At 49.0% G+C, this 24,876-nt stretch overlaps 1 protein-coding gene across 2 annotated transcripts in view; it reads right to left on the bottom strand.

Annotated features, from left to right (window-relative positions):
- Positions 1 to 23,369, bottom strand: part of SMAD9 (SMAD family member 9) — a 42,939-nt gene extending 19,570 nt beyond the window's left edge. Inside the window, exons 1-3 of one of the 2 annotated variants that reach the window (XM_083823821.1) lie at positions 23,201 to 23,369; positions 8,367 to 8,975; positions 1,793 to 2,050 (exon numbers count right to left, since the gene is read on the bottom strand). In XM_083823821.1, the coding sequence (XP_083679947.1) occupies positions 1,793 to 2,050; positions 8,367 to 8,778 (670 nt within the window). In that variant the 5' untranslated portion in view covers positions 8,779 to 8,975; positions 23,201 to 23,369. The remainder of the gene's footprint in view (positions 1 to 1,792; positions 2,051 to 8,366; positions 8,976 to 23,200) is intronic. The other variant, XM_083823820.1, reaches the window with a different exon arrangement.
- Between the last annotated feature and the right edge of the window lie 1,507 nt (positions 23,370 to 24,876).

Genomic DNA, 24,876 nt, shown 5'->3' with positions numbered 1-24,876 from the left:
GGAATGTTATTAATTCTATTCAAGCAGCGTTCATGATTTAGGAATCTCATACACAATATGACATTCCTAACATACAGAGGGCATAACCCTCCCACAGAAAATGCAGCAAGCTAGGACAATAAAACAAAATCAAGAAACCGTGGAAGATAATACAAGTTACAGAAAGAAATAATGTGGTTATCCACGTATTTTGATGTCTACGCCTAAGATAGTCACTATGAACTTTACTCACTAAAGAAAAACGGGTACTTCCAGACATGGTGCATCTCAGCTGTGTTAGACATGCGCCTTAAGATGAAATGAATCTTGTTCTAGGAGTGCCTATTTTTCTCTGTTGACTACAGAGAGCATATAAACAATTGCATCAGATGCAGAAATTTGCATTGTTGACATCTATATTTGGTGTCATCCATCCCACTCAAGGTTCTTGATCTAGTCCTAGTTTGCCTTACATAGCTCATCCCTGATCGTTACACAGGCAAATTATGTTTATCAGCATTCACTGTGCTGTGACATACTGAAGCTCAGGTTGAGCCACTTACATTTTTAAGTAGCTTTGCCAGGTCCCAAGTTCAGTTAAATCACACGAGTCACAGTCATTATGTACTTTGCAATGGTCCTGATTTACCTGTCAGAACCAGCTCCATTAAATCCAGCTCGGTTACAGAGAGGTGAAAGAAAAAGATGGGAGAAGTCAAACAAGTCCTACTACTCGCTAAAGTGTTTGGATGTTGCTAAGTATGAGTTAATCTAAACTACAGATCTAGAGAAGAAATGAACAGAAATCCATTGAGTGTACCGGGAAGGGAAAAATGTTGAAAGTGTCCGGCTTAAAAGGAAGTTAAAATACTACAAATACCTTGTGAAAATAAACATCTTTCTTGCACTTAAAATAAAAACAGACATATCATTAAGGACATGAATTTAAATGCTTTGTAGTTGACGCTTTAAAACATTAATCTACAAGGTTCTGACCTGAATTCATCCTTGTGAAAAAGCTGAGATCGCTGAAACTATTTCAGAGTTACAACAAAGTGCAAAAGTGAATTTCAACCATGCTTTGATATTAAAGCTAGCTCTCAGCTGTGTTGTGTGACACCTTTGTATATTTAACAGTAAAAGAATTGTTAGATTTTTGGTGATTAGAGCAGTACCAAGTAAGGAGTTCACAACACAACCTGAGTGACTTAACCCTGCTGAATTCGGAACTGTGGAGCTGATGAAACACGTTTCAAAGTCATGGGTATTTGCCTGGTAGCTTCACCAAGTGTTGGACCAGATTATTAAACACCTTAACTTCCTGAAGTTTGCAGTCAGTGGGATCATCATATATTAAAAATAATTGCTGTGTATCAATTTCCCCGTTTTATTCTGTCTCTCTTGTTGGAGTTTCTAAAGGTCCCTATCCTGACCTCCTCCATTAAAGGTGCCTGACTCAGGTGTTGCAAACGCTCTCTTCCATGGATTGAAGCTTGGATGGGCAGCTCTGGACAGAAGGATGGCCTGGCACACCCGCTCCTCTCTTGAACTTTTCCCTTACAGTAAACATGAAAGTTCATTCAGGCACTTCTAGGAGTGGAATGACTACAGCTCTTAGTTCCTTGAGCCTCCAACAGAAGGAGGGAGACAATACTAAGAGACAGTCCCAAGAAATCCCACTCCAAATCCACCCTGTCCAACATTTCAATCTGTAGCTACAGTCTGGAGAGAGCACCAAGAACTGGCTCCTGATCCCAGGCCCTGGCAAAAGCCTCAACAGCCTCTATTGGGATGTCTGCGAGCTCATTCTTACCTGTGAGCTGATAGGGACTTCCTGGTCCAGAAGAGCTTCCTGGTGAGTTGGGGTAGCTGATGCTGTTGGGCGACTGGGAGAACATGTGGCTGGGTGACGATGGAAAAGGGGTGCACGGGGGATGCTGGAAAGAATCGGGGTAGGTGGCATTGTGTGGCATCAGAGGCTCGCTGTGCAGAGAAGTATTTCGAAACTTGGCAAGGAGGCTGAGGTGAGGGTTAAACTCGCTGTGTCTTGGAACGAGTACAGGAGGTAGGACTGAAAATAAAAACAAGAACGGAAAAAAATCAATTTAAACTGCACTCTTGAGAGTATCTCTTTGTAAGTCAAAAAGAGCCATATTCCATGCTACCCAAATATTGCTGTCTATATACAAGTCATTGAACAGCAACAAACCTGTCCAAAAACAAGAATCAAAACATTATTTTGGACTTTTTATTCCAGATCTGTAGCCAGTTTCCACACTTCCATGTGAAAAATATGGACTCATTCCTGACTTAAGCAAGGTACCATAAATTTCATATGTATAGCATGTGCACACAACCTTCTTACAGAAATGCAACAAGCACATTTCTCCCTCTCAAAATTATTTTCCTTCCTGAAGGGATGACAGTATCAGGGGGTTGCTAAATATTATAATCAGATTTTGCCAAAATCAGAGCCAAGTTTAGTATCAATTAATAGTGCTCTGCAATACACAGCATTATTTTACCACCAGATTGGCAAAAAAAAAAAAAAAAAAAAAAAAAAAAAAAAGCACAGACCAGAATCTGGAGACTAGATTTAAAAGGTTTTCAGGTACTTGAAAATGCTGCCAGCCAGACAGTGGGATCTTTAAAACGAAATGTAAATGGCAATTGAAATATCGCAGTAATATTAATCTACCTCTTGCAATATCGTTAGAAAAGATCTAGCATGAGGAGACAAATGTCAGTGATTGATAATTGGGACGTGAAAAATGCATGTCAGAAAACTGAAAGCCAAATTCATCTGTGTAAAAATTGGTCTAATAGAAGAAACCATCTCTCCTCACTAAGTCTCTTCACTTGGATCTTACACTGTTTGTGCTGTAACATTATTGCTGCATTGTGAAAGCCAAAGTTCACCTGAATGATTTCGGATTTTGGATTCTGACAGATCAGGAGCAAGAGCAGAACGGGAGCCAAAACACTTTTGCAAACCCTACTAGGTGACCTACCTACAAGATGTAGCCCTGAGGCTGGAACACAAAGAAGCTTGCTAAATATTTCTGCACATGGGAGTTCAGCTTTGGGCTTTAACTGGGTCCTTCTGTAGTCCTTGCAGGAGGGGGTAATAGCACCTATAACCTATAACATGCACTTCATGTACCACGAGACTTCTCTTTTAGTCACTCGCTCATTCAGCACCTAATTGCCTTTGTTAAGGTCTTAAACACAGGCAGGGGGAATGAATCCCCAAGATCTAAAAGCAAGAAAAGAAGATAAGGAGGCAATTTGGGTTATTGTGACAAGGATGAATTGTCCCAACAACAGGAACAATCCTGCAGGCTTCTATTGATTGACCTGGTGTCGAGTTCCTCTGGCCTAAAACCCAGCATCACGTAATCTTTCCGTCCATCCTTACCAGCTTACGGAAACAAACAGCAACGGGCACCCTTGGTTATAAATGCTGACACAAATATATTGTTTGAACGTGTTTAAACATATTGTTTGGGCCCAAGAGCTCCGTCTAGGTAAGGCTGATTCTTTTTAGGTAGGTTAGCTAGCACCTTTAATTACAGCGAACTCTCGTTTATCCAGTGTAATGACAGAGCGGAATAATTGCTATAAAGCAAACAGAGATAATGCAAAACATGTGCATGAGAAGAGGCTGCAGGAACACCCTCCTTGGGAGATGAGCTGGGGCTGTTTCGGCAGGAGGAGCCGTGCCTGGTCCCAGCAGCAGCTCAGATCCCTGCTCAGGGCACCACACTGATGCTGGGCCAGGGTTCAGCCACGCTCCTGCCCAGCCACGGGCATGTGCCATTTGAGAATTTGCCTGTCACCTGTGAAGTGAAGCACTAAAAACGTATACAAAACTGGAGCAATGACAGAGGTTCACTATAAAAGATAACTTCTTACTTGCCTGGCAACACAGGCACTGGGATTCCTGTTCAGAGACTATGTGTAGCCCCTTCTCTGGCCCCAAACTTTTCTAATTAGCTTCTGGCCAGCACAAGGATGGTTTTCTGGAGCCTGCTTTCTTCCCTTCAGCCTCTGGCATGCCCCTACCTGTGGGACGAATATTTTGTTGCCACCCTCTGAAGTCCTATTTCTGTTTCTTCACCTCTTCTGTAGCTTTTTGGATTTCCTCAGACTTCCCAGGTGGGATTCAAACAGGAGTTCACATCTGAGATGTGTTACCCAGTCCCCCATGAACGTGTTCAGAGAGAAATAAACTCCTTTAGCACTCGGTTCCTCTGCTCTATACGGGGACAAGGGCAGTGCCACCACTGCAGGTGTGGTTTTGGTCAGCGAAGTCCCTGCCATCCCTTGCTGCTGTGAGCAGCTCCGGGCTGTGAGCTGCGGCTTCTGGAGCTTCCCCTTGCTGCTCCACGACACTGGTGCGATGCCTGCCAGGTTCCCCGCTGCCTGGCCAGCTCGGACCAGCAGCCCTGGCAAACAGGGAACTCCGGTGATGCCTTCGCAGCCAGCAGAGGTGCTGAGCAGTGCTGGCACCTCCACGCGGGTACCGCTGCTGGGGGAGCAGCTTTCCCCAGCCCTGTGAGAACTCAGAGCAGCTCCTTTTCTAAATGAGGGCTGAGAATCGAGATGTGTGAACAGCACTTGCCAGGGAAAGCCATTGACTCGCCCTGAGTGAGTCAGCAAGAGGAATTTTCAGCCCTTGAACTCATTCCCAGCTCTGACCAGGGCACTCTTCATTTCTGCTCCGCTGTACAGTTTTTGCCACCTCACTCAATCTTTCCACTGACTGCTCTGTGGCTGCCCAGAGGGCTGAAGCCTCTGTGGTGGTGAGGAATTCAGAGACTTTTTTGTTTGTTTGTGGCTTAAAAAAAAATCCCCTGAGGGCCTTGTTCTCCTTGTTCTTTTGGGAACGGAGGTCGCTCTCCAGGGCTCAGCCATTCTGAAGGAACTGTGACCAGAGGCGCGAGACTGAGTGACTGAGTGCAGCAGGGCCAGCCTGTCCTCCTAAGTTACCTGCATTTTGCCACTCAGCAGGGTCTTTTTCTTCTGCCTGCTATTAAGAGCTAGGATCCTTCCTTCTGTGCATCCCTAAGTGTTCATAGACCATAGAATCACCTTAGAATGGTTTGGGTTGGAGTTGACATTAAAGACCACCCCGTTCCAAACCCCTGCCATGGGCAGGGGCACGTCCCACCAGACCAGGTTGCCCAAAGCCCCATCCAGCCTGGCCTTGAACACCTCCAGGGATGGGGCATCCACAGCTTCTCTGGCCAAAGAGAATCTTTTGACAACCTTTGTTCAACTGAAGGCAAACACAGACATGTCCCAAGTCCTGCCACCACTGCCTTTCCTGCTCTAGTTTCTCTCCTGTTCTCCTCAGCTGCAACAATTCTTGCTAGAAACCTGGCTGTGACTGTGGTTATTGAGCCTGTGACCTCAGGTGCTAGCAAGCAAAGTGTCTGCCTCACTATTTAATTCCAGGTACCACATCTGCGCTTTTTCTGACACGTCAGCCCATCTCTGCAGAGTCCACTACCTTTGGAGGCCCATCCTCTGGTGAGAACCACTTGTTCCACCTGTTTGCTATGCCCAGGACCATTCACAAATGTCAGACACATGGCCCATAGTAAGATCATCAGGTGGTCTTCTAACTGGGAAGATACCAGACCGCAGACCTACAGGGGGCTGATGAAAGCAAGGAGTTGGTCTAAGTTCACTTAGGCTCCTGCTGCCTACTGCCACAATGCACATGAATGATCTCATATAAAAATAAGGTGAATGTTTAGATGGCTTTATGTTTTTCCAGAACTGCAGAAAATGAAAACATTTTCTGAAAATGAAACATTCAGACTCCTGACAAGCTCTTCAAGGGGGAATCAGAGTCTAACCATCACGTCTATCTCCTTTAGGCTAGGTGGCCTAACCCCAACCTGCACTGTGCTGTTGCACAAATGGAGGAAATCTTTTTTGTTTCTTTTCTAGACGGCACCTGTGGTCAGCAGACCTGCAAGGAGGAGATCCACTTGAGAACACCTGCAGCAGCAACAAAAGTCACACAGCCTGTGCAGCATCGGTCAGCACAGACCGTGACGTGGCTGGGCAGCCTGAGGACACATGCTCTGGTAATAGCGGTGTAGGGATCTGCCAGGGCATTAGAAAAGGGACGAGGCCCTCCCATCTTGGACACGACTCACTCATTCTGGATAAAAGGTAACGGACCTGGCCACAGAGGGGCTGACTCGGCAAGGCAGACTACAGTGATCAAAGTGAGCACCAAAAGGACAGACACTGGTATGGAAATAACGTTGGCTACTGGGTTGTAAATAAATGTGCTGCTGAATAGTTTCATGGGTAGGTCCCTTAACTCACTGGGATGAGGTTCAGAGAATCCCACATAAGCCTAAGATCACCAACAGCCTACATGTAGAAGATTTCCTGTAGGAAAAAATAGGACTGTTGTTTAAACAGATCGATCGCTGCCAGCCTTTTTTTGTGGTAATCTCACTGCTTCGACTTCCCCACCAAGCTCATTTCTTCTCTTCCCTCATCCCCCCATTTGCAGCACTGCTTTCTGAGTGGCCCGGAGCTGCGTTACTGCCACTGGCAGTGCTATAAGCTGTTTCTCTTTCCCCTCCTAAACAAGGTGGTCACATCAAAGGTGCCCAAAAGTGTCTCGTGTGGGTCAGGCTGTGCCAGGGAGCGTGCTGGCATTTCAGCAACACTCAGGCCTGCAGCCCGGCCGTGTTCCATTTACTAGTACAGACACAGCCAGTCTGTTCCACTGGCTAAATGGTAGGGACATATTCACAGCTGAAACCGTCTGAGTTTCAGCCTTGGAAGCCCTTTAGCAGCTGCTGGGTCATCCCAGCACTGTTTCTTGTCGGTGAGCACTGACCAGATCAGAAGACGGGGGTTTAAAACATCCCCGTGCAGAGCTGTCAGCCACGGCGCTGAGGAGACTCCATTAGCTACGCTGGAGTTACACCAGAAGAAACGAGAAGGCACTAGAGACTGCAGCTTTCAAGGAGAAAGATACACAACATGGGATATTTTATGAGCATCTTTTCTTAGTTTCTTGAAGAGTTTACGTTAGCAAGGCAGAAGATCAGCTCTTTCCACTGAAAACTGTTGACAACGTGCACCACTCCCTGCAGCTGTAAAATTTTAGTCGTGACAATGTTTACAGCAGCTCAGATACAACTTCAAAATGACAGCTCTGCTGCAGTGGGTGGACTATCAGGAAGGGGAACAGCCCCTGTTTAACAAATGTTAACAAATGTCTCTCCCTTATTTCATCTGTGTGAAAAGAAACATCCCACAGTTCACTTATCTGATCCTAATGTCACCTCAGAGTAAAGTTCATGCCAGACAAAGAGTAATCACAGAATAATAAGTATACACTTACCAACCGTATCCATTAGTAAATTGAATTACTGCGATTTTTTGGCAGCAAGGGAGAGCTAGGTTAGACATTAGAAATCATTTTGAACTGCAAGGAGAGCAAAGCAATAGATTCTTTTGCCTGGGGAGGTTGTGGAGCCTCTATCGCATGGGATTTTCAGAGCTAATTAGAAAAACATCTGTCAGGAATGTACCTGGCAATTAGCTTCGTCTTGGGAGTAGGGGGAGAGGGGAAAAGGTTGACCGCTCGAGATCTCTACCAGCCCTGCTTTCTAAGATCCCTGCAGAAGTCAGCAGTGAACACTACAATTTTGTAACAGCTGTCTCACTGACACAAAGCCCAACTAAATGACCCTTCAGTGAGGTCAGAAGTTTTCAATGCTGACCAAGTCTAGTGTAAACGGGATCATCGGTGGAAAAAAAAATCAAAGTTTTATGAGAACTTGGGGGATTTATTCCACATAAACTACCCACTGAGGTCATTAAATCCCACTGAAGGCATACCATCAGGCATTTTAAGAGGAGTCAACTGAGCTGGTTTCACATCCATGGCAAAACAAGCCATCTTACTGCAACTCTAATCTTTCCAGTGAGAGCTATACATTTGTCCTGCAGATCAATGAGACAATTTTTGGTTTTCATACAAGGTAGTAAGACCGGGCTGGTGCCTAGCCTTCATGCCCATGGGCACAGCAGTGACCCTGGTCTATTGGGAGAGGATTAGAGGATGGCCAGCACCCACGTCCACAAAAGGAACCTCACTTTCAGCACCCTGGACAAGATCCTTCGGGGGTCCAAGGACACGCAGACCCCTGCCAGGAGCTCCTCACCGCAGGTGGGCATGACTGCAATGCCCCCGGGCCGGGAAAGAGCCAGGGTCCTTCACCATCAAACAGAGTCTGCCTCTTCAGATCTCAAAGGAGGACTCGTTAGGATGCACCGGGTACAGACCTGCCAGTACAAGAGCTAATGGAGAGATGTGAATCATTTGGAGGTGATATAATTACCTGGGGTTTCCACCCGCCGGTAATGGTAGGGGTTAATGCACACTTCTTTCTGTTTGGAGCCAAATGGGAACTCGCAACATTCCAGTGGTTTCAATTCATGGTGAGACTGTAAATCAGGCCAGCGCCACACTCTGCAGTATATGACGTGGGGCAGCCCCTTGCGGTGAGACACCTGCAGCCGCCCATCCAAGGAACGTGGGATCGTGACACATTTACTGGGCTGACCCGGGCAGCTTAGAGCCCTTTCCAGTTCTTCCATGGCACCCTTTTTCTTCTTTAATTTCTTCACCAAGGAATCAACAGCTTTTTCTGCCCACTTTTCCTCTTCATCTCCTTGTTTCCAGCCCAGCAGCCTTTTCACTGCGGGGCTGGTGAAGGAGAACAAGGAACTGATAGGGGTGCTGGAGTGCATAAGAAGCAGAGATCACACACCAGTGTCAACGGAAGCACGAATCACTCTCCTGCCTTGCAAGGCTTGCAGAGTTCTTACAATATTGAGATGGACGCTTCCTTCCAAGAGAGGATTTTGTAGTCTCAGGTGCTGGTTACAAGTAGTCCGACAGGGTGGGTCTCAGAACTTCCCAAACATCAAGAAACTGCTGATGAAGCCTGGAATAACAACACAACACAGAGTTAAGCTTCACACACTCCTTTCATTGTTCCTTCAACAGAATATTTTGAAAGAGAAATGGTTCAAAATGTGCATTTAATTTTCAATCATTTTCTGCTTTTTTGTTTGTTTGCTTTGCTTTTGTATGGTTTTGCTTATTTTGGGTCCAAGTCCCTCCTCCCCACTATCCTCCACACTCATTTTAGAGCTGTGCCTCAGAAAGTGTCCAGTCACTTTCATTTGTAGTTAGAGTTTTAATGCAATAGGCAAATTGTTGCACATTGGGGGTGTATTTATTGTGAAAGAAAATGTAGCTTTTTTTTTTCTATGCTGGTAGCTGTAGGTTCAGCTCATGCATCTTCTACAAAATTAAATCTGTAATATCAGATTGTATGGGAGCAACGAGTGGAATATTTTTCTGTATTCAACTCCTTCTCTGCCCCTCCAGTCTCACTCTGCTTGTCAAGAGCTGTACAATATTAACTGTGAAATTCTTTTAAAATTCAGCTACTCCCAGATTTCATTTAGTGCCTTTGAAAGATCTATCACTATTCTCTAAGCTTATTTACATTGTCTCACTTTGCAAGAGAAAACCTTGTTTGCCCAGCCAGTCTGTTTGGCTGTCTCCAATAATTCAAAGTTTTTTGGATGAAAATCACAGGCTTTTGGACACAGACTGTACTGGATGGATCCTGGGTTGTTTCAGCTAGGAGCTGCTACTCTGACGAAGTCCAACAGAAAGAGTTTAGTTCTTGAGGGCTTTTCTTTGTTTTTATTTTACTTTTTTTTTTTCTCCTTTTCTTAATGTAGCTGGAGCCAGTCTAATTTTAGCTGAAAATGACATATTTCCACTGACTGGAACTCTGAGGGAAAACGTCCTTGTATGTCAAGCTATTTACTGCCTTAAATATAGTTCACGGACCCCCTGTGCATACCAAGTCCAAAGGACTGCACAAAGCACTTAAAACGGGAGATGGAGGCAGCTGCTAAGTGGATGCACCCAGAGCAGCAGCTCCGTGGGAAGAGCGGGTCCTTCTCACCCCCATGCAGCCACCGAGGAGACAGAGAGATGCTGCCTGGTGGTGGCAGCAGCAGGGCTTCCCAAACCGTGTTATTCTGCGGTGTTCTTAAATTCACAGCTGTTGGAAGAGTTCAAAGGGCGCCTGGGGACACTGGTCAGGAGGCCAGTCCCAAAGCCTGGTTCCTGACACCCTCAGCACCACACAACCCCGCAGCACGCTCTGGAGTTCAAGGAGCACGTGGACAACGCTCTCAGACACGTGGTTTAATTTTGGGGTGGTCCTGTGTGGAGCCAGGAGTTGGACTCAATGGCCCTTGCGGGTCCCTTCCAACTGGGGGCATTCCGTGAGAGCAGCAGTGGTGAGGGCAGGAGATCAAATTCCCAACTTGTGTGGATTTCCACAGAGCAGGGGAGATGGAAGCACTTGGCCCACGGGAGAGGAAACACGAAGGTGCCTCCCTGGCATGTCACAAACCCCAGCAGTGGCTGCTGCTCCACCAGGAGGTTCACACCCCAAGCAGCAGGGGACAGGAGGTAGCGTGAAAATATGGACAGAACGACTACAGAACTGGAAGGGAGAGCAGACCCACCTTGCCTCACGCGCCTACCACAGAATTAGGGTCAGGGTTATGCAATTTCCTTATTTTTATTCTGTGTATATGTCTGACTGTCATTAGACACTGAGAGAGGCTCTTGCCAGAGTACGGCAACTAGCACGTCACTTGCACCATTCAATAATCAATAAGCAACCCCACAGAACTGCTCGAACTTGTCCCAGCAAAGAGAAATTTCAGATCCTCGACTTCTTTCTCCCTCTGTATTTGTAAAAATCCTACGACGTGAAGCGTTTAACTGGATCGTTGCTATTGCCACTGAATCAGAGCCGAAGTTTATTCCAGACACTTAGAGGGAACAAGTGAGAAAGAAATGAGCTCAGAATGATTTATCCCAGGAAAAAACCCTCAAGCTGTTTGTAAAACACACTGCGGATGAACTTTGGGGCCAGCAGGCCCCAGCTTTTGTGAGATCAGGCTCAGCCTGCAGAGCCCCAGCTCCTCCCAGGTGCTCGTCCCTTGCTGCCCACCGGAGCCTGCGGAGAGCCTGCCAGTGGCTGCCTTTGCCAAACCCCATCCTCACACGAGGAGATAAAAGCAGGGCTGGGATGGCTGCGGGTCAGCCCTGAGAGCAGCAAGAGGAAGCGAGGAGAGGCTGGGATGAGTGCCCGAGGTACCAGCGCTGGTGCAGAAGGCTCTGCTGCAGGGGGAAAGGGCCGGCGCTTCTTATCTGCGGGGGTCTCCCGGGCGTTAGCGTGTGTCAACAGCTGCCCCGATAACGTTAAGGCAACGCTGCAATCGTCAGGGAGGAAAACATACGTGTTCACGCAGAAGTATTGTCCCGAGCTTTTCTTTTCCATTTTGACCAAGGTTTTAAATAAACACATTAATCTCGTTCGGTCAAATTAAATAACTCAACAGTGACATCAGTATGAGTCTGAGCACTATTGTTGCTAGTGGGAGAGTCGCCAAGGGTATGTGTATAAAAGCAAAAGCAGCGCTTTGCAGTCCATGTGATGCAGCCTCAGATAAGTACGTTGCACAATTTCCTATCGTTTTCCCCCCAGTTTCTTCTAAAATCTTTTTCGCCCCAAATCCAACTGACGTACAAAATATAAATGGCATTAAACACATTAAACAGCTTTCAAATAATAGAATTATCAGAGCATCCTAGTTTAATGTTATTAAATTACATAGTACTGCATATTATTCAGCCGACGCAGCCATGTGTTGCTAGGCTTGGATGCCCCATTATGAAATACCTAGGCAGCCACTCCGCTCCAGGGCTGCAAAGATAGAGATGTTAATTCGCAATTTCATTTTAATGATCTCTTAGGACAGCAGTTGTTTAAACTGCGTGCCTTTTCTAACAGGCAACTTGCCCACCCAACTGGAAACTTCCGATGCCGGAAGGTTTTAAAGCTGTGTTGGACACACTCGCCGTGCTGACGACCCGTCTTGTTTCTTGATGCTCACCACTAGAGAACACAGAGGGGTAGGGAAGTGTTACAGTTGTGACCCACACCCCCACCACACGTATCGTGCCCTGGCCGTACCGCGATGGGAGTTCTGGTCTGGTTGCCTCTATCTCCTTCAGCGGCAGTATGATGTACTATCGTACGAGTCACACATCATTCAGGGGACAACTAACACGACTCCTTCTTCTTGGAAGACATGGGAAGCTTTGTCTGGCTGGTAAGAGACTAGTCAAGACCAAACATGGTCAGTCTTCCATGCCCTAAGTCTTTATTCCGTTGCCGAGTTTAGCCCAAGGTTTAAAACATGCTTTATGGGAGAGACAGAAGACACACAGCATGTAAGCATGGACCAAACCTTTTTGTTTTTGTGGTCTACAGGAAGAGGAAAAGGTGGGACTGGAAACGTTTCAGCCCAGCTCACCTGTTCCGTTCTCCCTAAATACTGGGTGCCCACCTTAGCTACATCTAAGCTAGTAGATTAAACAATGCTGGGGAACGTTTCTGAGCATGAGAATTTGATTAGGTACAGTGTAAATTGTTACCACAGTATCTGAAATGGCTTTGATCTGTGCCGAGTAGCAGTCCCTCACGTAATTCTTGTGCACGATTCAGGAGTTAGCAGGGAGCAGGGCTCACTCCTAATAAGAAGTCTGCATAGAGCCTCCCTGTTTTGGAGGATGAGACACCTAGTGCATGGAAGCAAGTGTCTCCCTCCCAGTTGGCCTCAAGGCCAAGAACAGTACCAGGCATGTTTAATTTACTGGTTTGGAGACAGCCTTGGGGTAGAATTTACATGGCCACATAAACACGTCCAAATTGTTGACACTCCTATCTGACCTAGTCACCCTGAAATCCCTGAATACATACGTGAGAAATACGTGTGTGTGCGTGGCACGGAGCTCTCCACTCCATTTCCACCCAGAAAAAGATCAGCAAAACCCAGCACTGCATACAACGAACGCTGGGCGAGATGAGTCCATCCTCAGATGTGAATGACTGCTATGGACAGGAGCAGAGGGGACTGGAACACTTCCTCCTGCTCCTAAGCACATTTTTCACCTGGCAGCGCAGAGCTAGCCTGTAGGCCCTCAGGTCAACAGGAGAAACGTGTTCCTCCAGGAACTCCTCTACAGTAACTTTCCCTGTGCTGCTGAAGAGCCCGACACACCACGATCGGAGAGAAGCAGACAAAGCACCATCACCGTGGTGTACACTTGATCATCACATTGTACATCACTGGATGTTCCCTGACCCGAGCCGAGTCCTGCTGAAGCCAGTAAGAGGGGCTCCTTCCAGAGCTCACGGAAATTGAACCTCCTCTGTATCTCATGTGACAGCACGCCGACACCTCCACTCTGGAAAGGTTTGGGGAAATTTAGATTTGGTTTCATGCAAAAAGGATCCACTGTGCCACTAGGATTTGCATCATCCCCTGGCAGAACATCTGCGCAGGTCACTGTGCTGCTGAAGTTCCCTGCTAATTTAATTTCAGTGGGCGTAGCGGTGGAATTGGATCAGTCCTCGTTAAATTTCGCTTCAAGCTCTGTGCAAGAAGTCAAAGAGGAGTGCTGCAGGGATGCTGGTGAAAACAGGTTTAAAACACAACACCAGCACGGTGCCCAGCCATCCTCAAAAGCGTATCTGTGTGCACGTCTGTGCAGATGTGGGCATGCATCTGGTGTCAGAATCAAACTCCGAGGCTCTGCCCTGCCTCGGCTAAGTGAGCCGCGAGAGGCACGGCTATCAGTCTCGAAAATGGCTGACATCATCAGGCTCGGTGTCACTGCAACAGCTAAGTCAGGCCACAGAGGGAGATTTCTCAGAGGGTCGTCTAGACAGAAGCTGCACAGCTCTTGGAGATTGCACGCGGCTGGAAAATGGAACAGCGAGACAATTATAGCTGGAAGTCTGCAGCTCGGTGACTAAATCACAACAGAATTGGACGGGAGAATATTATTTCAGTCGAACAATGTAAGATGGAATGCTGTGAACACGCACGCGGTCGGTTATTTTTGCCTAGCACTGAGCTAGTTACTTCTACCTACCAGGAAAGAGAAAAGGACGTGAGTTCTCCCAGAGCTGATATTGCTGTAATTGAGACTTGATTTGGTTTCAAATCAATTTAGTGCCCAGCTGAGAGCAGCCAGCGTACTGCAGCGGACGGAGGACTGCAGGCTGGCAAAGATCTTCCTCGCTCACGTTGTCACTGCTGTTTGCTCTCTGGATCTTCCACAGCTCAGCGGGGGGAAAGGGTTTTAAAATAAAGAAATAAAAGACTGTTTACAAATACTTTGGGTCTCAAATGAGCGAGGAACCTCACCAAGCTTGCCCCGGGCCTGCTCACACACCCTGAGTCTGAGGCAGAAATCCTGGCACTGGCACAGGATTTCGCAGGCACAGCTGCTCGGAGCAGGGCAGGGGAGGTTTTTATGCATGCATTTACCCCTGCAGAGTGCCACGGAAATGCATACGTGAGCCACACACGCACACGTGCTGCTGCTCCAGCAGGCAGCTCACGGCTCAGGAACAGCGGCCCCGTGTTACTCCTGACAGATGCAAATCACCTTGAAAAGACTCATGTTCCACTTGTGGCACCCACGGCATAATTTGGGATCCCCCGGGCTCCTTCTTGGGATGGGGACCAGAAAGACGAGGGTGTTGTTATGAACCCATCCAAAACCACTGCCTTTTGCACCCAACAAAACACAGGGAATGAATTATTCATCACATTGTTACCGAGTTCTTCCACAGAACCTGACACCCAGGGTTTTAATTAAATAGGATGTAAAGAAGGAATTTTTTTTTTTTTTTTGCTTTTAATTAAGAAACCAAATTTCTTCCTGGTTTGACCCTGAAGTGCTCCAATTGAAAACAGCTGCAATGATATGAGGTAAAGTACTTGAGACTCAAATTTACCCATGTTTCACACAGCCCTGGCAGCATCTCATTGTTTATTCCTATAAGCTTAAATGAATAATGCAAACTTCTGAAGCTCATTTTCTTGTTTATTTCAACTTTGGTCTGAAAGCCTTTCTGCGCTGAACTTTGAGCGAAGCCATCGATATCAAAGACAAATCCCACAGCGCTTCGTAGCCTCTCTGGCTACTCCTCCACACTGCGGAGCCCTCGCTGCATTCAGTGCCTCCAGGATTAGAAGAGGACAACGTCTGATGCCAGTGTCTAAATGTCTGTGACTTCCACATAATCTCTCTGAGCTTGTGGAACCACTCAGATATTACCTCAGCACAGTCCGGCTTCTCTCGACAGGAGTAACACCTCTTCGTTTGCTATAAAGGAGGACAGATTCAAGGCACATGAGCTGTACAGCTTAACACAGCCACATAAATTTCCATAGGGCAAACACTTGTGGCTGTGTTTGAGGCATAAATTCAGTCACAAAAGAAAACTAAGTACCCAGCTCGCTTTTGGTACGTCCGTGGTGCCTAACTGGGAAAGGATGTACTAATTTCCGTAGTGGGACCACTCTGAGCCAGTGCATCTTTGAGATGGTGCAGCCCCAGGCTGAATGCAGAACGAGTTCATCTTTTGGGTACCAGAGTCAGCAAAGCTGCGCTAGTGAGGAAGAAGGGAGGGACATGGATGTGGTGACAGCACGCGAATGTGCAAAAGGCTGCTGCAAGTAGGATAGGAGCAATCCGTATTTCATGTCCACACGAGAATGTGCAACAGTAGAGAGCTATGTGTTGGGATACTTACTGCTGTTGGACGTCTGTGCGAGCAGATCACAGCAGCACAGGCTGGCTGATGCTGGCAGGGCCCCCTGGAGGCCCCTGGTGCCACCCCTGCCCAAGCAGGGACACCCAGGGCAGGCTGCCCAGGGCCACATCCAGGCGGCTTTTGGAGATCCCCAAGGAGGAGACCCCACAGCCTCTTTGAGTTACCCAACTTTCTTCAGGAATAGCTGTGCTGGCCTTGGGGAGGAAGAAGGGACTGGGAAGCCCTGCAGCCCTCTACAATGATCAAGCCCGTGAGCCTCTCTGTTCAGGCACAGCACTACGCTAACACGGTTACGCTGGTTTCGAGCCCTAGGCTAACTCAGGCAGTGCTACCTGCATCCCGCTGCTCAGGATAAACATGCTCACCTGAAAAAAAAAACAACAGAGAAAGCAGAGGACTGGAAATTCTCACTAATTTGCACCTTTGAAAATCTCCCACAATATTTGGAGGCACCACAGAGAATTACCACAACCAAAATCTGTGCAAAAATACGAAACCGGACCAACTTATCACTGTGATCTCTCTTTGACCGCGCTTCCTTCCTCGGCATTAATTTTTAAAGGAAACCAGGGGCTGTGATGTTTATATGGAGCCAACCACAGTGCGTTCCCCGGCTGGGCCACACCGAAGTCTCTGAGATGCAATCCCGGAGGGATACATCCTCTGCTCTGCCCCACGCCCTGCTCCCCGCGGGCAGGAAGACGAACTGATCACCCAGCCCCTGCCTCATCCCTTCCTGGGGCTGCTTTGCTCGGGCACAGACCGGCAGCCCTGACAAAGAGCCCATCTCCCAACCGCCTTCCCCTCCTGAGTTAACACCCCCAAGGAGTAAACATGCTGCGGGGAAGCTCTGAGGACGTATTAGTGGGAGAAGGCAGTGGGATACGACAGGGAGGTGCATCAACTTGCCTTGGGGAGCCAACACATCTCCTCGTGGCTCTGGTCATCCCCATTTTATAGAGAGTCGGTCCCGCATTCTTCACATACCCACCATTCCCAGTGAAACTGTAGCAAAACCCATCGGTGTTTCTAAAAATGGAACAGTTGGAAATACGCAAAAAATAGAGTTCCTGCTTTTAAAATAAACGCTGACTCGTCTCTAATACAAAGCACGCAGCCAAGTGCCTCCAGAACAAACACTTCACAAAGGAAGAAGGGGACTAGAAAAGAATTTCAGCTTCATTGCTGGCCTGAAGTTTATATCCACACTAATCAGATCCTGTAATCCTTGTTATCAATCACTGGCATTCTTGGAGAAATTCCCAAACACCCATTTTAGGGAAAGGGTTTGCTTGGAGTTAGACGTTAAGAATGCTGTGAGTAAGGATACTTCTGAAGAACAGCTGCTTCACCTAGGATCTGGCACTCAGGTCTGATGGAGAGGCTATCCTGAAAGTTTAGCGTCTCGAGCTGTTAGAGAGGAATGCGCTTTCTGAGCCCGAGTTGTACATTTACAGCACGTGCACGGGAAATGGGTAAGGCAACTGTTTTCTCTGTGTAGCACTCGCCATCTGCCTAGCAGGAGATCTGAGGCCCAGCTCCGTGGCGCTCAGGTGCCTAACACCTTCATTTCCTGCTGGGACACACGGAAAGGAAGGGAGGCTGGCTCCCTTCGGCAGATCTGCAAGGTCTCATCCTGGCGATGAAACTTCGGTGCCTGCTTCCCAGTGCATCTCGCGCTTTTGAGATCTGCTGCCTAGCTGCGCCAGGTATCCAGCATCCCAGAGCCAAAGGTAACGTGTGACACTGCGAGCTGGCTGGGTGATCTGTGCCCTGTTACGGCCCCACGTTGACAGAGCAGACCCAGACATAGCCCTGGCTGCAGCTTCCATCCCGACACCTCGGGTGGGCTGCCCAGGGGGTCACTGACTCCATCGCGGTGCTAACGCAGCGGGCACCTCTTGCAGGTTTCACCGAATCCCCCGCTCAGCCTGGCGAGTGAAATACAGATCGATAGATCACACAGATGGTCAATAAACGGCTCAAAGGGAAGCAGTTCCAGCGGGCCCAGGAGGGAGCAGCTGCACCTCTGGCCACCTCTCCTTCCTCCCCACGGCCACCTCCATGTAGGGGGAGGAATGTCACGCACGCAAACTCCCCCCGTTAGCAGTTTTCCAGGGAACCACGCTAGGCATTTCACTGCCTTCAAACCGTATCGCATGCAAACCTGTCTCTCCTAAAAGGCTCTCGCTGTGGGAAGCTGCTAATGCGCTCAGACTGACGTATGGGCCCTCCTGCACCGACATCCGCAGCCGTCTGCGCTAATGGAGCCCTCGGCGGCTCCTGAAACCCTGCGGGGGGAAGGGAGGAGCATCCACCGGGCCTAAAACTGTTGAGAATAGGCGTGGAGGACAGGTAGGCTCTGGCGTTAGCGGATTTCATCTGATTCACCGGCTGGGGTTGCCTTGGACAAGGGCCCGATGCTCGCAAGGGACAGCACCGGGGCGTTTTCCATGAAGAGTATCTGGATGTGCTTGGACTCTCCGTGGGAGCTGTTTCACAACGGCAGCACCAGGAACGAAAGGAGCAGGAGCTTGTCTGCCTAGTTCCCTCCTGTGGGGGGAGAAGGAGGAGACGGCTGGCCGGCCCCGGAGACTTCAGCCGGAGATGTGGGTGCTCAGCTTCTCCGCAAAGCAGAACGCTTGCTGATGAGATTAAACAGCCTTCACATGCCTGCGTTAGGGCCTGGGAGCACAAAATGAGGGCTGGATTCTCTTTAAGACGCGAGATGACATGCCGTGGTAACGGCCAGCTCCAGAAAACGCAGGGTACCAAGCAAAGGGCAGGAAGAGGGCCCCGAGCCTTCAGAAGAAACCTATCTCTTCTGCAAACTCACCCCAGGAGCCCAGGGAACATCCCAACTCTGTTTCTCCCCTTCCTCTCCCCTCCTACCACTCGGCTCTGCCCAAGACCCCATGCAGGTCCCCACCAAGAAGCCCAGGTCCCAGCAGAAGCCTTGCAGGACAAGCAGCAGGGTGCTGCTTCATGCAGGGACGAATTTCAGTTTCCCTACTCTAGATGTCCCTGTGGAGGCTTCATACCCTCCATGAAGCAATCCAGGAGCTCTCGATTAAAGAGATAAATTATCTACCTCACACACTGTGGGTTAAGAAACTGCACGTTGGCAGCTGGAGTCATTTGACAGAGACATGTAGGTTTGGATAGGCCAGGCCAGCAAGTAACCAGAAGGGAGTCCTGAAAAGCCACGTGAGCTCCTGGTGCCTTTGGTCCCTTCTGAGCCCAGCATGTGGGATCCCATCCTGTAACTGGTTTTCCCTCGGGTGCCCTGATTTCTGCACCTGCCATGTAGGTATCCTGACTGGGACCGCCTTGTAAAGCCCTCGGACCTCTCCTGATGAGGAACGCTCCACAGGAAAGCTTTACCAAAAATAAATAAAAAGACTTTTCACTAAGGGAAGGCATGGCAAGAAACTGCAAAATGATTAACCATTGTTTAAGTGTACCAACCTCAGCAGCACGGTTATTTGCATTATAAAGTGTTCTTAATTACACGGAGCCTTGCTGTGAGCAAACACCACCTTCTGGAAAGGGTACCACCAGCACCAGCCCGCTGCCTCGCGCTCCTCACAGCGCAGCTGCATGACCGAGTACAATACGGGGCAGAGCAAACAGAGTAACAGTTATCAAGCAGCGACCAATCTTGCTCCTATTGTAGCCAGGTAATGAGGGCAAAAGGAAGCCTGAAGCAGAACAAACTGTAATGACCCAAGGATCTGTTCATTTTCTTTCCTCCTCCTTCCCGTCTTTCAGTGGACCGCAGGACCGAGGCCAATAGTCCTGGAGAACCCTGCAAGCGGGGAGATTTTTCAAAGCCTAACTAAAAACCAGGAGTATATAAAGACTCCAGAACGGGAGCCTGCGCGGAGACGTTTCGGAAAGGAAAACAAAAGATACGGGGTTTTGGCAGGGGTCGTGCTGCCTGGGAACAGAACGTAGGTGGAAGAAGGGAGCTTGTTGGGAAACGGGACGTTGCAGTATCGAGCTGGAAGGGTGCCACTGTGTGCACTAATGCTTTGGCAGCTGCAAACAAAAGGAAGGGGGGAATGTAAGAAGTAACGTGAAGAAAAAGTGGCAGGAGACATCTGGGAGTACCAAGACTTGTGAGGAAACACAGCAGTCAAAGGATGATGCCGAGTTTGGCAGAGGGAAGGATGGTGGTGTGACTGACAATGAAGAAGAGTGGGAAGGAAACAAGTTCTGGAGAGAAGGATGCCGGAAAGACGCGGCATTTCTCCTCCCAGGGAGAAACACACCTAGAGCTTCATGCTGCCTCAAAAATAAATAAATAAAGATAAACCACAGGGTCAATTATCAGATTTTCTTTTCCTTTCTGCTTTCTGTGTTTACAGTGGCGACCGTGTAAGCTAGGAAATTGTGTCCACCTCCACGGTGTCCTTGCTGTGCCCTTGTCCAGAGGAGCTGAACCTCACAGAAAACTGTTCTGCCGTGCATCTGTCTAGGATGTTGCAACAGTTCTTGCAGAAACCTGCAAGTGGACCTGTAGAAAAATCCGTTTAAAAATCACAGCTATCTGCACAAAAAAAACCCTTGGGCAGACAGTGTGTCACCTGCTCTGATGTAAACGTGTACGTGTACCCATCAGGATCTCGGTCTGGGCTCCGATCCCGCAGTCTATTAGATCCCCTCATCTGCAAAAGCTCAGCAAGGATTTCAGCTACTCTAGTGACTACACGGAGCCCTAAACTCTTCAAATCGCCTCTTTAGCTGCAAAATTCCCACACTATTACCATTCCAACGTTATAAAGAATATTTTTGAAAAATTACTTTTATTACACTGTATTCAGTCTAATGTTTCTTACAACAAACGTCCTCAAAGACAGTAATAGGAAAGCAATGATTCTCTCAAATTGTCATTGCTATTACTGTCTTCGGCTGTTAATGTACAATAACTCTAATGATTCTTTATACCAGCCTGCAGCAGGAAACCACGCAGTCTACCATAACAGCCTTCGGTATGTATGTATTTGCTGTGCTGCTAACATAAATATTTTAAGTGAAATTTTTAATTATTTCTTCCCCATCCCTGTCATTATTATTATTTGTAACAGATAGGCTGCACAGCAAATAGAATCTATGTACACTTTCACCACGTTTTTTTTGCAGCAAATTGCCTAGAGCACATATATTTCCCCCCCTTTTGCCTCCCCGAATTCTTCTGTTAGGTTTCTTTGAAGCAGGGTGCCTCGTGCAGCTGATGCCGGAATACTGCTAGCAAGTATCAGCACCGGTGATAAAACACTAGCTAGTGTTTTGGTTAGAGGTCACTTGTAATTAGCAGTCATTGTCCTTTGAATTTAACAATGGAAAAATAAAACTTTATCGCGACAGATTAGCCTGGCCATCAGAATTACAGCACTTTAGCATTCAGCAGAGGATTAGATGACACACTATCTGCCGGGCTGATAACAGCAGATAGCTAAGGATTCAAATGTGAAATGCACCAAGTCTGTAAAAGAATAAAAGGGGAGAAAGGAGGATTAACTGTCCAGATGTTATGTGATACGTTACGCCGACTCTTCTCTGCTCCTATTTTACTGCGCTAGGCCTTGTTCCATCCCCACCGAAGGCAGCACGGGGCACTGCTACCAGCTCGTGTGAAAGCAGCTTCCAGACCCAAGCGGCTCCCCAATTCCTCTACACTCCTCTCCACCTTCTGTGGATGTTTGGCATACACGCGTGTGCCTCTTAGCTTCGGACAAGTGCATTAATAAAATATTAGTGCCCAACTTCTTCGCAAAGTTGTGCGGCTGACAGCTCAGAGTAAACCTCGGTGCGTGTTCGTTTCAGTTGCTGCATGTGGATAAAAGCGTCTGTCTCCAGCCCCTATCAACACACGAATCCTGATTACCCCCAGGATGTGTGGTAAAATGCACTCGACCCCTATTTCAGTCATTTCTGCAGAATTACAGTTTATCAGCTTATATGCCTGTGACATGGTGAAGTAGAAAACGGTTGTTAACTCCATCACAAGGGACAGACAAGAAAGGAAACTACTGCACAACTCAGTAAATGCAACACAACGTATACTTCTTGATAAAATTCATGTTTATCTTAGCCACTATGTCAAATTAACTCAATATTTAAAATATGAAAAAAAAAATACACTCCCAGCCTCTGTTTTAAAACCTAGCAGGAAACAAACACGCACCAGCCAGACACCGGTACTTATCAAATCTGGACGAAGGGAGTTGTCTGGCTGGATTAAAACGGATGAGGCTTGTTGGAGTGATGACATTTGTCCTACCGTTGCTGAGGGGAAGAATTTTGTGGCGCTTTTCTCGAGCTTACGCTCCCGAAGACGAGCAGGTCGCTCCTACCGCAGGGACGGGCGCACGGGTAAAGCCCCTCGCTCCTACACGTCGCAGGTACGAAGGAGCGAAACTTGCCTTATCTGCAGTGTCCTTCCCAAACAGCCCCAAACTTGAACACATTCCAAAGACGTGCACATCATTTCCTACTGCTACCCAGCGAGAGTTCATTCACTGAGAAGTTGACCGTTCTGGGCTGAGTTTTTTCCTCATTAATCTATAAAATGCGAGTAATTAACAGCGTGTGTGTGTGTGTGTGTGTGTGTGTGTGTTTGTGAGCATGCGAGCGTGTGTCATTTATTTTTATTCCCACTAAGCCGTCCTTTAAAGCAGCCCTGGCTAGCATCAAATTAATTTACCCATAAAATCAAAGGAGGAAAACGCAGTTGCCACACAATATCGGAATTGTTGCAAATTAGCCAAACTTTGAGCTCCGGAGGCTGAGAGCTGCGGGGGCACGGAGATAGAGCTGGGATGGGGCTGGCTTTGTGGGGGCAAGGGGATGCAGCTGGGATGGGGCTGGCTTTGCCACGGGGTGGGCTGCTGGGTTTTGGTAACCAGCACCAGCCAGCGTGTCGGCTGCGGAGCCGCAACCCAGGACGGCGTTTGGTACACAACCAAATCCCCGAAATTCTGCTCGGGAGCGTGTCCAGGAGCGGCATTTCTTGAGCAGCGAGCAACCTCTGAGAGGAAAACTATTCCCAAACGTGTCATGTGGGGATTTTTGTGTTGTTGCTTTGCTTTAGTTTTTGTTTTTTTTTTTCATCCCTCCCCCCCCCCCCCCCCCCACCTTCTTAAACCAGAAGGAAAGCAATCATAACGGCGGGGAGGCTTGTCAGCGCTCAGCCATCCATAAAAACGCTTTTTTTTTTTTTTTTTCCTCCTCCTTTTCGCTCGCAGCCCTGGCGTCGCCTTGTCTCTGCCTCTGCCCCCGCCGCCCCGGCCCCCTCCCGGCCCCCCAGCGCCGCGGGGACACCGGCACCGGCACCGGCCGCTGCCCCCCGCCGCCGCCGCCGGTAACTTCGGGGGGACGGCTCCGCGCGGCCCCCGCCCCGGGACGCGGCGGGGAGCCCCGGCTCTTACCTGCCGCCGGCTCGGGCTGGGGTCTCGGTGCCTCGCAGGGAGGGAGCGGGGCTGGGAGCGGGGCTGGGGCTGCAGCTGCGCGGCGGCGGCGGTGGCGGGGCCAGGGCGCAGCGGCAGCGGCAGCAGCAGCCCCGGCCGGCGTCAGTCAGGCGGGAGCCGGCTGCCTGTATTAGTGCGCCGCGCTGGAGCGCCGCCAGCAGCAGCGCGGCCGCCGGCCCGCCCCTGCGCTCCCCCCCCCCGCCGCCCGCCCCGCGCGCACACACACACATACACTGCTCACAGACACATTGGCTGCGCACACACAGGCGTACACGAACTGCTGAGGCGCTCACTCACCCGCTCCTCACACACACATACGTGCTGCCCCCCAAACTCCTCACACGCTCACTCCTGACACGCACACACACTCCTCAAACCCACTCTCCTCACGCACACACTCCTCATGCATTCACTCAGTCGCTCCTCACACACTCACTCCTCATACACACGCTCCTCACACACACACTCCTCAGACACACTCCTCACATGCTCACTCACTCCTCAAACACTCCCCTCACACACACTCCTCACACACTCACTCACTCCTCAAACACTCCCCCCCCGCACACACTCCTCACACATTCACTCCTCGCACACATGCACTCCTTACACACACACTCCTCACGCATTCACTCACTCCTCACACCCACCCCCACTCTTTACGCACCCACTCCTCGCCCCCCCCACTCCTCACACACTCGCTCACTCCTCACGCACACGCACAGAGTTCGCCCTCCGCACCCCCACCGCCCACACTGAACCCTCACCCCATGGGGCTGCTGTCCCCTGCCCCGACAGACCTCTCACCCCTTACGCACACATGAGCCTGTCCCTGCCTCGCACACACAATCATATGCACGCTCACACATGCACACACACTCACGCACACTCACAGCTCGCCCCCTCGCCCAGCCCACCCCACCCATCCCTTCTCTGCCCGTCCTGCACCCGCAGCCGCCCCAGCCCTGAGGCGCCGCCATTTCACCTCCCCGCCATGGGGGTCCCGAGTGGGGCTGGGGGCAGAGGCCGGGTCCGGGCCCTCCTGGGCTCAGGGGACGCCACTGGCTCCCCCCTCAGCCTCTCCTGTCACCCAGGCGCTGTGTCCTGCAGAAATCTCCCCACACACAGCTTTCACCCATGGGAGACAGCTGCTGGGGTCCCGCTGGCCGAGCAGCCTGTGCCTTGAATTTGCTGTCCTGAAAATCCGACCGGTGGTTTTGGGAGCCGGTCACATAGGACTTCCACTCAGCTTTTAACAGCAATGCAAGGAAATAAAACGTTTTGTAAATAGGATTTAGTAATACTTTCACAGGGGCTTTGAATGGTCCTGTCGGTTCATGGGACTGGCCAGAGAACAGCAAACCATTTCTAACCATATGCTAGATTAGCTGTATTGGACAGCATATTGGATTAGCTGTAATAAGGACAGGCTGAAAGAGAAATATCGGGTAAGTCCAGTCACTACGGCCACTTATACAGGAGGACACCAGAGACAAAAGGTACTTGTGAATTTAAGGCTCTAGGCAATGCTAGGAATAGGTTCTGGCTGAACCTGCCTCTGATTGCATTGAGGGTTCCAGTTAAATTGCACTGAGCCTTTTGAAGTCAATCAATAAATATGATTAAAGATATCATCC

The sequence above is a fragment of the Anser anser genome, assembly GCF_964211835.1.
Source record: "Anser anser genome assembly, chromosome: 1".
NCBI lineage: Eukaryota > Metazoa > Chordata > Aves > Anseriformes > Anatidae > Anser > Anser anser.
Note: the sequence above shows the minus strand (reverse complement) of the source record. Positions and strands in the feature narration are given on the sequence as shown.